The sequence below is a fragment of the Tachypleus tridentatus genome, chromosome 12 (genome assembly GCF_004210375.1).
Source record: "Tachypleus tridentatus isolate NWPU-2018 chromosome 12, ASM421037v1, whole genome shotgun sequence".
Taxonomy (NCBI): Eukaryota; Metazoa; Arthropoda; class Merostomata; order Xiphosura; family Limulidae; genus Tachypleus; species Tachypleus tridentatus.
This window is the reverse complement of record NC_134836.1, coordinates 9,960,947-9,976,145: the sequence shown is the minus strand read 5'-3', so window position 1 is coordinate 9,976,145 and position 15,199 is coordinate 9,960,947. Positions and strand designations below refer to the sequence as shown.

At 33.0% G+C, this 15,199-nt stretch overlaps 1 protein-coding gene across 6 annotated transcripts in view; it reads left to right on the top strand.

Moving 5' to 3' along the window:
- The first annotated feature begins 13,900 nt into the window (after window positions 1–13,900).
- The window catches only part of MED18 (mediator complex subunit 18), a 33,264-nt gene continuing 31,965 nt past the window's right edge, over window positions 13,901–15,199 (top strand). Inside the window, exons 1-2 of one of the 6 annotated variants that reach the window (XM_076471440.1) lie at window positions 13,901–13,927; window positions 14,719–14,916. In XM_076471440.1, the coding sequence (XP_076327555.1) occupies window positions 14,736–14,916 (181 nt within the window). In that variant the 5' untranslated portion in view covers window positions 13,901–13,927; window positions 14,719–14,735. Of the gene's footprint in view, window positions 14,172–14,718; window positions 14,917–15,199 lie in introns of all 6 variants that reach the window. The other 5 variants (XM_076471438.1, XM_076471439.1, XM_076471437.1 and 2 more) reach the window with 5 other exon arrangements.

Genomic DNA, 15,199 nt, shown 5'->3' with positions numbered 1-15,199 from the left:
GTGAATTCCAACTGATTTTCATGTTAAAAATAAAAATACTCAAATTGCATTTAAATAATCTGTAAAGCTATTTCAAATCTTTGTCATCAGTAAAACTTGATAATGTATATGTTATCTATTACTTTTTCTTCCTTAACTTTATACAAAGTTGATAAGTCTTGTAACCACCAAAAAATAAACCTCTTCTTTTTTTTTTTAGAATGAATACAAATTCTAACATGAAACTACATTCATTTATCCTAAGTAGCTTTAAACAGTATACATCTATTTATAATTAATTTTGTGTGTGTGTGTGTGTGTGTGTGTGTGATGATTTATTCTGATGGGGAAACAAAAGCATAAAAGGTGGATTGTATTAATCATATTTAAGATTAAGTGCTTCTGATTAAAAATAAAAACAAGTCGTATTTGGTTACTTACTCTCGTTCTTTTGAATGAATAACTTTATTACATCTTCATAGAAATTATCAGTCATCATTTCTTTAAGCAGCTTTATCTCAATCACATTTAACACTAAACTTGCAAGTGTTGTTGCACACTTCTGGTGTACTTGTATATTTTTTTTACATGACATTAAGAACACTCAACTAAGGCACTGGTTGTTGTAAGAGTGAAGGTTAACTTGCACAACTTCGTAAGTTGTTGCAGAGCTGCATCTAACTTGATATTTCACAAACAATTCATTCACTGGTTTTCCTTTCAAATCAGCACCAGCATATAAAACTAAAAGTTCACTTTTCAAGCAATAAATATCAAAGTATTTTCTATAATTATCTTGCATGATTTTCATTTTAATTCGGGGTTTTTCTTTGTTATTTTCCTGTTTTATTAGTGTCAAGAAGCTCAAGGAATGCAATGTTTTTCAAGCTTTGAAACCTAATTTCAATTTGGCTACAAATTGCATCCAAAATTTCATAAAAATAACATTCTGTATATTATTTTAATGTCTTCTCTGGGATCATTTCTTGTTAACTTAGTAAAGTATAATCCATCAACTGCTGACCAAAATCCATCAAAATCAACTCTCTCTCTTTCTGCAGAATAGTCACCATTTCATTTACTTTATTCATTCAGTAGAATATGTTCAATATGCTATTTTGTAGAACATCAAATATAACATTTCTATGTGAAAAAAATACTGGAAAATATACTCAATAAGAAATTGAACTTGAGATCTCTAAAATTTGATGAAAGTGCTTGGGCACAAGTGAAAGTTTCAGTATCCCTGTTGCCAGAATTATCAACAATATTTTGAAATGTGCCAATGATTTTTTTTTTCTTGTATTCCATGACACTTTCAAAAAGACAGTGGTTATAATGTCATGGCCACTTTTGGGAATCTTTTCTTCAGTTTAGTATTTAAAAGGTGCACACACTTTGTTGATTTTGCAAAAAAAAACACAAAAAAAGAGAATTATTTAAGAGTTGTAAGAATCTGTCACACTCCTTGATCTTCATCATAGATTGTGAAAACACTAAATTTAACCTATGTGCCTTTAAATAAATGAAAAGAGCTTTTGGATACTTGTCTTAAATTTTCTTTTGAAGCCCATTCACCTCACTGGATACCATGCTTGCTTCATTATAGGTTTGAACAACAAATTTTGACCCAATATTTAATTTGACTAAATTAAACATTATCTTGGATGTGCCTATAGTTGTTCACTCTTCACTAACATTTGTAAACCACAGAAACATTTAAAATTTCACCATCTTTAATCACATATTGCACAATATTAGAAAGCTAAGAAATGGTTCTAGCATCAGTAATTTCATAAAAGATAAGACCCATAAATGGATAATTAGTTATTTTGCTTTTAATTTTTCTCAGCAGTACTTTTGCAACACAATCAATGAGGTCATTATGGATTCTACTTGGCAGGTCAGAAAAAATACCGTATTTTACGCCTAATAAGCCGAATTTCTGGCCCTAAATTTTGGACCTGATTTTTGGGGGTCGGCTTATTGGCCGATCACTCCTTTCGGAAATTTCTTCTTCTTAGGAAATGTTTTTCTTTTGAAAATTACCATAGGCGGTAATTTTGTCCCATCAGCAAAGCACGTTAAGACTACAGTGAAACGTTTCTGGAATTTCATTGGTTACCTAATTACAGTGAGTGGAGCCAATAACAAATGACATTGATTCCATCTCTGTCTCAATACAACACGTTCTGCTTTACTACAGAACGCCAATGATCACACACAACGTGCATGCTGACGCTGAAACAAGACTAAGAAATCATTTTGAAGAAACTTGTCACTTCTTAAAATGGCTTCGCTTATTGGGCGGTAATAAGCAAAAACCCTCATTTTCAGAGTTGAAAATTGGCCTCGGCTTATTCGGCGATTCAGCTTATTAACTGGAAAATACAGTACTCGATTTCTCTAAATGGGCTTACATGATGGATCCTATTTCTTGCATAAATTTACCAATTCCTCATAACTGTATCAGCAGATGCTAGTGATTCTTCATGACCTCTAAATGCTAATTGTTGCTCACCCAAATATCATACTATGTTGATTAATTTTTTTGTTGTGCATTTGCACATTTATTTTATGTTGGATATTTAATTGGAATACAATCTGTGATTTTCCAAATCTAGCTGGAACTACAGTTTAAAATATATGACTAGAGGAATTTTCATGTCTTTTAATTACCTTATGTTTGAGTTCCATGTCCCAAATTCACTGTTAAATAATAAAAGTGGCCAGCAGGAAAGCTTCTGCAAGTTAGGACAAACAGTTCACCAAGATACCCTGTCATATTGATTTACATTAAATTTTTGAATGCACTTCTTTGTTCTTCCAGTCAGGTTCAGAGCTGTCATTGGTCTACCATTTCTGATGATGTTTTCTTTATCATTAAAAGTTTTTGTCAAATTTGTTCACTAATAAGCTTTAAATAATACAGTTACAATTTTTTATTATTATCATTTGAATCCATATTGAAATCTGAATGGTGACACTTTACAAAAAATGTATGCATACAAGAAAATAATAGCATCATTTAATACAATGCCCAAAGCACCTGCACATCACATGACATCATAGAGGTAACAAGCAGCCACGAGTGTGGGCTGCAGGTCATGATAAAATACAAGTTTCCAAATATTGCAAGAAAATTAATAAATTGTTCATGTTATATTTGATTTGTTTATTGTACATTTTAATTCCTAAAATAGTAATTATGAAATGCTAATTTATTTATAAATTACTTATATCACTTAAATTTTCTAGTGCTTTAAATATATTAATATACAGACTATAAATTGTCAGTAAATTCCAATTTTGCATATGGTTTGAAGTAAGCTGAGCTGGTAATTGCTTCCTTTATACCATAGGAGGGACCAATATAAAATTTAAGATGTGTTTTGTTTTTAATACAAGTATGAATTTCAAATGTTTTATTCAGAAAGTTATTCATGTAAGAAGCATTTTATAGTTAAAAGAATATATTATGTAACAAAAATGTTTTTAGTTAGAAATAAAGCCTTTTCTAGTGGGAAAAAAACTAATATCAACTCAAGAAAATGAAGCATTTTGTAAGTTGGAGTCCAGATTCCTCCTAACAGTGCTTTTACCTGTGCAAGGTGATTACTGATCATGTACAGTATAGCAGAGTGCTTCCATATGAATCTGTTGCAAGCTCATAATGTCATATTTACCTGATACTTAAAAATTGTTGTTTTTTTTAAACACATATTGGGAAAGCACTGATTCCTTTTCTTCCATGGACTTCATGCCTTTGACTGCAAGTAGATGTAGAGCTTAAAGACCTTGTAACTTTAAGTACTGGAGTATCCTACATACTTTGAAAATTAAAATGAGATAGAAAAATACATTAAAACTATGTTTCATCACCTTTAACATGGTATCATTTGGTATTTCACAATAGCTTCTTGTATTTTATATTTCTTAATATATGGTTTATGGCAAATAATTTTACCTTTTATTAACTGTTGTGTATATCTCTGATGTTGGTAGACATGTGATAAAGCACAAAAATGTTCTGCTATTCTTGTACTTCAGTTCTATAAATACACAAAATAAACAAGAAATATAGTACTTATGTGGGTTGTATTTCTTTTTGCTTTAGACATTTTATGAAACATAAACCCAAATTTTGTACTCATGATATTACAACACCAAATAATTTATGTAATTAAGTAACAAAAGGCAGATTGCATCCTATATCTATCATAATTTGTTTGGCTTTGTAACTATGAGATAAGAGCCTTTAAAAATTTAGCTAAACTTTTTGATGTGATTCCTGGGATGAAATAGACAATACTCTGTACAGAAAACTATGTATTATTAAATGATGGAACTTTGGCAATTTGTGAACAAAAGGATGTGATAGGTGGGTGTGGCAAGTGGGTCTGATTTTCTAGTTTACAGCTCTGTAAACAAACAAGTTTGAAGGCTATAAAATTTTCCTTCTCTTGGTAATATGTATACATGTATATATTATAATGAGTTATTTAGGTTCAATTCTGTACTACTTGGATATGTGGTAGACTGAGGATTTGTTATGCATTCCTTTATAAGATTAAGGACTTGTAGTAAAATTTGATTTATTAATTAAATTTTGATGACAAGTTTATTTGTATGTATTGATAACAAAGTAGTTTAAATTGTGAATGTAGCTAAATGAGTGTGATATGTGTACTTTGACCTACCTGATGTTAGAAGGTTAATATGGAAAATACAAGATACATATAATCATAGAATATAACAAGAATTAAAATGAAGTTTAAAAGTTTATTAAAGAGTAATTAACTTCTCGTAGTTTCTTATAGTTTAAAATACAACATCATGATTTTTGCAATTCTGCTTTCCATTGTTTCTCACACAATGCAAAAATTTATATATAGAAAATTTGTTTATTGAAAAAGAAACCTTTACTTCTTAATCTGAAAAGATGCCTTACATGGGCTGGTAGTTAAGGTGCTTGAATTGCAATCTGAGGTTTACAGGTTTGAATCCCCATCACACCAAATGTGTTTGCCTTTTAAGCTATGTTAGAGACAGTACTAAATTATGAACAGCTTTTGCAGTTAACCATTGTGTAACTTTGTGCAAACTTCAAAACAAACCTAAAAGGTTCTACTATAGATCTTAAAATATTAAGTAAATTCGTAGTTATAAATGCTTAATGAAACTCAATTGAGTCATGTAATTTTAACTACAAAATTAAGATATTTATATTTTCATAGCTAATGTTATAAAGTTTGAGCAATACAAAAATAATTTTTTAAAGAGGTGGCATTGACTGTTCATTTTTAGACTGCAGCTGTTTGTTTCATTTTGCATGGTGATTTTCTACTATCTGATGAAAACCAGCAGAAGGTAGAAACACAATATGAATAAAAAACTAGACAGCTGAAGTTACAACTTTTGATAACATACATTAAGCATTTCATCCAAAGGATAAGTATAGATGACATCTAAAGTAGACAACAGACTGCAGTCTAAAACCAGGTACTTCCCCTAAAAGATCAGGATAACAAACCACAGTTTCCACTAAGTACTTCATCCAAAAGATCAGTACAGATGACATCAACAATGAACAACAAACTACAGTCTACACCAAGTAGTTCCCTTAGTTTCAAAAGAACTGGTTATATCATTCCACCTCAGATGTGTAAAATTATAAGCTTGTGTAATTCTAATGAATGTTTAGATCAGTATTTTAAATCTGAACCATGGTAGTGGTAGGATATGCATACTATTCAGGTGTAACCTTTACGATTAACTGCTGCAGGGATTACTAGTGTAAATTATACTAAATGCAGAAAACTGTGGGAATGTATGGGGCCTGTTTAGCTGTAAAGCATTAAAAGAAGATGGAAGATTCTTCTGTTCTGCTTGGAAGGTGAGAGGTAATGTGGTCTCTAATGTCATAATTCTAAGGTGTGTCACTTGGGTTTGAGTGACCCAAGAGTACTCAGAGTGACAAAAATGTGTAATGTGATAAAAAATAATACAGATGTTATGTTGTTCATTAGTGAATGGCTCCAAGGTACTAACACATTTAACATATGCTTCCATTATTTCGTCAGATTTCTCAACATGTGAGGACCTTTCTGTAGTCAACTGTAATAAATAGTTAAGAAAAATGATGTATGTTTGTTTTTTAATTTTGCACAAAGCTACTCGCGGGCTATCTGCACTAGCCGTCCCTAATTTAGCAGTGTAAGACCAGAGGGAGGGCAGCTAGTCAACACCACCCACTGCCAACTCTTGGGCTACTCTTTTACCAACGAATAGTGGGATTGACCATAACTTTATAACGCCCCCACGGCTGAAAGGGCGAGCATGTTTGGTGCGACTGGGATTCGAACCCGCGATCCTCAGATTACGAGTCGCACGCCTTAACACGCTTGGCCATGCCAGGCCAGGTAAAGAATCTATAGGTTCATTGTGATCATCTGATACATTTTCTTTTTATTATCATGTTCATTTGTTTATAATCACATTCATATAATTTAGTTTAGCTTATTTTGCTTTTTTAAGCCCTGTAATATTACCATAAAGTTTTTGCACTGTGATATTTACTGGTATTTTTTACTTGAATGCACTAAATGGAGCCCAGCATTTAGCACTGCTAAATTAGGGACGGCTAGCACAGATAGCCCTCGAGTAGCTTTGCGCGAAATTCAAAAAACAAACAAGCACTAAATGATACTCTACAAAGTTTAGTTAACTTTTAATAATTTTCTTTCTTAATAATAAAGATATACCATAATATTTGTTCTCTAAATTAGTGCTTGTTTGAAGAAGAAACTTTTAATGCTGTGAGCACAGAATATCATATTGTGAAACTTGTTATTTCTGATGATGATGTGTGTACTGTCCTTTAATTTATAAAAAAGATTTATTAGTTAAAATGGATAACATTTTCCACACTTAAAAGGACTTATGACCAAATGGAAACAGTCATTAAGAAGAAATGTTTGCACAAGAGATTTGGCAGATGTAGAAAGAGTCCTCTCATGGAGATCAAACTTCTGCCAATGCTAGGTTCATAACTTCTATCTTGCTACATTTGACAATTCAGATAGAAGTGCCACAGATGTTTTATGTGTCCAGAATAGTTGTTCATTTTTCCTGATTTTCAATCTCAGTGTGAAAGAAACATGGACAAATGAGGACAGTTATAGTGATGTAACAACTGAGAAAAACTGGATCGTCTGTATAGGACTACCAGACCTATGCCTGTCAAAGTAAACTAATTCCAGGTCTGACTGAAGCTATTTGAGAAGATTGCAGGCATCATCGCTGTATGATACTCAGAAACAATAGCTATTTCAACAGGTGAGATAACAAGCATTGAAAGGCAAAGTAAATGAATCATGAGGTAGTTGTGAGCTCCCTTGAGCTGGGATGTATATTACAGAGACAGATGGATCATGAAGGAGCCTAGGGTCGTACAGAGCTGACGAATGAGCTCACAAAACACTTGTAAGAGGGTCTAGGTCCCTGTGAACATCTAAAATGCTGTGTATTTGACATAAACGACATATCAGTGTCAGGTAAGTGCTCATAAGTCATGGTTTGACCAAAACCATGGTTCTCTGTGAGCAGTATTAAACAGGTTTCCCCACCACCATTCAAGATACAATAAAGAAAGGTCTGGATAATTTTATGAAATGTTTAAAGCAAGTAACTGCTTGGAATGGCTGAACTGTGGAGAAGACTATATAATCCCTGTTCTTTAAATTAGACAGTGTGCCAAAGATTTCATCACCCACTTAAATCAAAAGTAATTGTGAGATAGTCATTATGGGTTACATTGAAAGTTTGACCCAGTAAGAAACAGAGCAATCTACTGCACTGAATTCGTGGCTCAGAAGGTGGGTACAAATGAAGGCTTGACCACTTATGTAGATGATCTATGCTTATTGCATAATAAGGCTTACCCTGAAATGGTATTATCAAATCACAAGGATATTCTCCTAGACAAATTTGTGGAAACGTTACCACGTAAGATAATGCACTGTTGTCTTGGTGGGACATATTTTTTCTTCCTTACTTGATCAGTTTATTTTATGATATGGTACACAGAGGTAACTTTGGACAAGTAACAAGAGAAGAAAATATCTAGTGACAACTGCAGTGTCTATTCTTGAAATAAGCCTTATGCTCAGTCAAGGATCAACCAATCACCTACATACCTTGGTGGTGCTTTGCAACCATACATATGTCTTGTGATTTGACAAGACTTTTCCAATCCTCTCATTGTTATATGCTGCAAATGTTTTCATCAGTGTTGCTCCAAAAGGGAGGAGTAAAGCTTTTGCTTTGCATATGGAACATTGAATCACGTTTGTGTGAGTAACCAACAAATACCTTAACAAGCAGTATGGTACGCAATTGTTTCGGTTTCAACTAATAATACAATTAGTACAGAAGAGTAAACAGCAGGTAGTGAATACTGCTGCTTCATCTATGGAATACTAAAACAGCACAAGTCAGACCTAGCTACTGATATGGGGAAGTGCAATAAACAACTTTCAGTCTCAGAGTCAATTCTTTATTCCAACTGTAAACTGCCTCGAGCTATAGGCTTGTTTAATTCACTCGCGACTGTATACTTGGACTTAATATAAATCTGGTGCGACTGGTAGTTCGGTCAAAGCTTCAATGACTACCTCACATGACCTGCCTGTTACAGTTGAGAACATGGAAATGGTATTTCTAGGAATAAAAAACGAAGTTTTCAAACAAACCCAGGAAAATGTACATTTGTGCACATAGAAGCTGAATTTTCTGGTCATATTGTGGGCATACAAGGAATCTACAATAAACAAAAATAAATCTGCAGTTTCCATTTTTTCATGTCGTTTGTCGTGAAGTTCTCCAAGATTATTTACACTTATCTGCTATTATTGGTGCAAAAATGTACTTCAGATAGAGTGAGGAATATGAGCAATTATTTCAGATCCTCAAATGTGCTTTATAGGAAACCCCGTTGTTGACTTACTAGAAATCAATGGTAATTATAGTGGGATTGAAGTAGTATTATAGCAATTGCAGGACAAAGTAGAATGTATAATCATATAAGCTAGTGTACACTCATGGCTCCCGAAAGTTGATATTGTAAGACGTAAAAGGAACTGCTTGCGGTTGCAATTCTGGTAAAATACTTTTGGCACTGCTTTTATGGCAATAATTTCACTAGTCATGTTATGTCCGATTGTTAGCATTTGAAAAAAAAAGAAGAAAAAAGCAACACCCAGAGCATTCGTATTCTTATATGGACATAGTTTCACCAGATCACCCATTGTTTTTAAGTTGGCCACTGATAAAAAGGCTGATATAGTTAGGGAGAAATTTAGACCTTTTGAGGAGTCTGTTGATTCTGTGCCTTTGACAAATTATACTGCTATTCTCATACCCATACGTATTTTACGTGATACTAGGGCAACATAATCATTATTGTTAGAAGATTTACTACCTTTAGATTCGAGTTCTGCCACTGGTGAGTCTGTTATTGCTCAGGGTATCGAGAGTGGCTTTGTTAATGATCCTCTTCATGACATTTATTTAGCATCAGGCCAAGTTTGGGTACCAGTTATGGTTGGAGTAAGACCTTCTCTATCAGTTAAGGGTGTATCATTATATTGAAAAAACGATTTGACGGGGGGAAAGGTTGTGGCTGAATCCAAGATGGTTTGGAAATCGATCACTATTTATTTCATCGAAGGATTATGTTGCTGTTAAGGAGAATTCATACGTGTTCCTTCGTGTGCTGTGACTCGAGTTCAGGCTAAAAAATTAAGCCAAAAACAAATGATAGACACTTGTTCAGAGGACGATATTATAGATTTATGTCTCAGACATTTTGTGGGTCCGACGGGAATTTTGTGAATAATTGGTAAGTGACAAAAATGGAACTGAGAGACGTGGTAAACCTGATGAAATTTTGTTTGCTAGAAGCAAATCGATCTCCGAGCAAAAATATTTAAATATGTCCTACCAAATAATTAACTGAAGAAAGTTCCAAGTAAGTGGTTAGTTTTCAAAAATGGTATGCTCATGAGAAAATGAAGGCCAACAAATGTGCCAATTTCAGAGGACGAAGCTATAGTTTATCAAATCGTTGTTCCAAAAACATATCATGCTGAAATATTGAAAGTTACCCATGAACTTTCATGGGAGGTCATTTAGGTATCAACAAGATATGTGACAAAATTATGAGACATTTCTTTTGGCAAAAAATTTGGTAAGATGTTTCTTAGTTTTGTAAAATTTGTGATACATGTCAATTGGTCGAAACATCTAACCAAAAGATTCCCGTTGCTCTTTTGAACCCTTCAATCATATGGTTATTGATTGTGTTAAGTCAAAAAATAACATTTCTGTTTAAGCACTTTCATGTGCAATGCAATTTTATGGTTACTTGCTTGATTGTGTTACGTAATCAATATGTATATATATTATCTTAATTAAATTGTCTAACGCTAATTTTTGATTATTTAAGAAAGGAAATGTATAACAGTGAATCTGTTATACATTTATTTTAATATCTGCGTTTGTTTCACTTTGATGCATGTGAAGTATATTGTTTGATGTGTGTTGCACAAGTCCCACCTGTTCTCTAAACTTGTAGAAGATTTTAGAGAGTAAGAATCAACGATATATGTTTTATGAAAACACTATGGTATCCTAGAATATTGTTGAATTTTCGAGAATCTCGTCTAATGAGTATATAAAAGCAAGATATTGGAAAGCGTCGAGAGATAATAATAAAGTACTGTTGGTTAGTTAAAAATCAGTTACTTATTTTTTTTTTAATTTCGCGCAAAGCTACACAAGAGCTATCTACGTAGCTGTCCCTAATTTAGCAATGTAAGACTAGAGAGAAGGCAGCTAATCACCACCACCCACTGCCAACTCTTGGGCTACTCTTTTACAACTGAATAGTGGGATTGACCTTCACGTTATAACACCCCCACGGCTGAAAGGGCGAGCATTTTTGGTGCAACGGGGATCAATCAGCTACTATGAGCCCCGGAAGCTATAATTGTGATTAATGTTTATTAATCGAAAACTACAGCATTTGGCCAGGAACATCTATAGATTTCGACCATTACAAATTGTTTAACTTCAGTGAAGTAGCTTCTAACGATCGCATTTCTACGAGGACATTAGAGACTGTCGTTGGTGAAAGCTTACGTTTGCTTCAAGTAGCTAGCCATCAAGAGAAGTGTGCAAATGTATCAACATAGAATTAATAAGCTCTCCGTGAACGCCGATTAAAGATTCAGTTTCAGATCAGATATAAGACTCAGTATTGTTTGTTAGTTTGTAACATTTTGTACATAAGCCATTATTTGTAATAACCATCATTATAAGCTGTATTGTTATTTGTATATCAAAATATATTCATATTAAGAAAGAAAATTGTGCGAACTAATATTGTTGGCAAATATCATAAATTTGATACATATTAAAATTTAAATAACTTCTAAATTAAAACTTCCGGCTATTTATAATTTTAATACGTAGTGTACATAACACAATAAATCAGAGACTCGTCCGAGATAAATTATAATACATGAAATGCATACTGATGGAATTGAAGTAATGTGGAGCAGAGGTATCTTCTCAGACAAAACAAAATTCAAGCTGTATGAGTTTGACAAGAAGCACTTTGTACGATATTGATGTAGAAGAGAGTTTTAATCATTATGTTTGAATGCAACTGTTTTTTTGTTGTTTTTTTTGTATGGTCAGATGACATGGAGATGTGTGTCTGGCCAGGATGTGAAATGTCTGCATTTTCTGAAATGCACTGTTAATGTTGACAAGTATATTGAGAGTCTTGAATCCTGGTTATATCCAACAATTTGGGATCACTATGGTGGAACTGACAATGCGTATTCCAGGATAACCGTACTCCATGACGCAAGGTTTAAAAAGTTGCTAATATTCGTGTTTTTATGCAATAAATGTGAAATTAAGAGGAAATTTCTCATTACTTCTGTTGAAAAGACACCTTACGTATTACTTCATTATTTCAGGTGAAAAACTACCTTCAAAGGGAAAAGATAAAGACACTATGCTGGTCAGGTAGCCCAATAGGAAACTATTGGAAAATGATAGATAACAAAGTGCAAGAGCAAAAAACCGAGAAACACTTTGGAATTGCAGGAAGCCTTACTCCAAATGTGGCATCAGAAACTCATCCCTCCCAACACTAAGTTCCTTGTGCACTTCATGTCAAGGCATTTTCAAGCCGTTATGAAGACCAGAGGAAGCACAGTCAAATATTAAAACAAGAAACAGACTCTGTGATCACTTTATCAATTACATTAACGACATTATCTTTACATCTACATTTTCTTACTCAGAGAACATTTTTGTATTTGTCAAGTATTTGTTGATAATCTGCCGTACGTTTGTCATGGTTGGTTTGTTAATAACAATGCATACATACAGTAGTTCTGACACCTCCACAAAAAAACAGTTCATAAAAATCACATGAACCAAGACAAGGGTGAAAAACTGGGTGATACAGTAATGTTTTCCCACCACTGAATATGAATTGAATGTTTTTATTTTCACTTAAATATCACTAAGCTAGTACACTTGGTGCCATGAGATATAGTGCCTATGTATTTAGGGTGTGCTCTAGTTGGTTGGTTCTGAAATAGTAGAGTAGTGATTATAGAAATATTCACAATGGCGCCAGAGGCATGTTGCTAGACATACGTTATTAATAGCCATAATTACCCAAAGTGGCACAAATGGCGAGTTACTACTAAAGAGACCAAATAGTTCGAAAGTAAACCATCAAAGAGTGTTATAGATCAACAGATATCAACGTATCTAAACATGTCATCAACTTTATAGCAACAATGAAAGTAATAAAATTGATGTTTTTATCTAATTTGCATAACATTGTTTTTAGGATTATCAGTTCTGAAAAATTTGTAATCTTTATCATCATCATCATTTCGCTTTATAAGTAAAATCTACAATAAATCTGTTATTTTAATATCTAGTTATAATTGTGGCCAACTTTATAGGTTTGCTTATATATTTATCTGTATTATACATATTTTACAATATTAGGGTCGCAGGTTCGATCTCCAATCACATCAAACATGTTCGCCCTTTCAGTCGTGGAGGTGTTATAGAGGTACGATCAATCTCACTATTCGTTAGTAAAAGAGTAGCCCAAAAGCTGCAGTGGGTGGTGATGACTAGCTGCCTTTTCTCTCGCCTTAAACTGTCAAATAAGGGACGGCAAGCGCAGAGAGCCCTCGTGTAGCTTTGCGCAAAATTCAAAACAAACAAACAAAAGCAATATCGCTAAAATATCACTGACAGATCATCATCGGCAGTAGCTTAGGACAACAATTTGCAAGTGTTTGAGAATGGAAATGTTTATTTCCAATAAAACAAAGGCTGGGTTTAAACGTTTACTTTTCTCAAGAATGGTGTGAAGAATAGCCTCAAAGGACCAAATGATCCTTTGCTATCCACATGGTAAGCAATGTTATTACTCTTCCAAAATTCGAACAAAATACTTTGTTTAAAACTGCGATTACATTTGCTATTAAAATTCAATATTCCAACAAAACCGTGCTTTGCACCTAAAAGTTGTGGTATGCTATAAGAGTGACAATAAATTTTGTTATTCACTCTGCCAAAAGAAGCGCAAAGCTACACTAAGGCTAGCCGTCCCTAATTTAGCGGTGATGTTGACTAGCTGTCTTTCATCGTCTGTATCACTTTCAGTATTAAAGCACCAAAACGCCATATTAAAGAGAAAGAAGTTTTATATAATGACAACTGATTGTTAAAAATATTTCGTTTGTGTGTATGCCAATAAAAATTTTGTTTATTTTTTATTATTTTTTCATTTGCAATAATTTTTCTGAGGGACACTAGTTACGAGATTAAACGTTTAGAGGTATATCTCTTATATTACGGTGGTTATAGTGATATGTTTCAGCTTGCGCTTTAATAGATGTAATCGTATAAAATGGTGACTTTATAAAATAAACAATTAAATTATTTTTAAGTAAGGATTGTATATTTTTGCACTAAGTAGAAAAAAAAACAGTGGAGGTTTTATCGTTATAAAATCACAAGTTTTGTGCGCGCGTTTAAAATCTGTTTATGAAACATTTTGCTTGGTATTGTAACTTGGAGAGACAATTTTATAATTTTGGTTTAACGTTACAAAACACGAGTTAATATATTGCATGGTATATTTTATATTGTAAAAATGTAACTAAAAGTTACCCTCGGCGTGAAGTTTGGCTTAATTTCAATAACAAGTTATAGAGTAATCAGTGTAACCTGAATATTGATTTACATTACACTATCTTGAAGTCAGTTAATTCGTAAGCATATTGATTTTTTTTAATTTCTTAATAACTTATAGTTGTATAAATAAATGATATTGTCCACATTTTCATTGGTATAATAATTAAAATATAAAGCTGTAAAACTTTTTTTTTCATCCTTTTAAATGGCCATTTTGTGATAGTAGTCATGAAAAATTAAGACTTCAGTTTGGGCAAATGTTTTGGCTGTTCAGAAACAGGTGGTCCGTCCTCTTCATCTGTGTGATGGAGTGAGTTGTAAAAGTTATGAATGCTTGTGCGATCTTGTAATTATTTGGACCATAGAAGTTGGCATAAGTAATTATTAATAGAACATATGATACCTAGTATTGAAGTAGTTTCTTTTATACAGGTATGTTTTAGCTAACCATGGAATCTGGATCGACAGCACGCAGGCCTGTCAGTGTAGTTCCTCAACAGGAATATCTGCTTCAAGGAAGTATTATGGACAACTCTTGTGAAGTTCTGCTGCACAGATTGCGAGGTCTTTGTGATAACTCAGAACTGCCTCCAGAAAATTTCAATGATTATGAAATGGCTTATCAAATCAGTAAGTGACATTACTAGCAGTAATCAGATTTCTACTTTTGCACATTTCAGTTTGTTCATAAAACACATTATTAAAGGGAAAAAAAAATATTTATTGTATCTTGCATCAAAAGTGAGAGGACAGTAGTCATGTTTAAGAGATACTGGCTGTGGATTAGTTTGTAGGGAATCATAATTTACTGAGGAACGTTGAAATAATAATGAAAATAAACATTCTGTTTTGAAAGTTTGGTGTTATAGATAGTCCATTTTTAACATTCTGTGAAAATAGTTAAATTACAAAA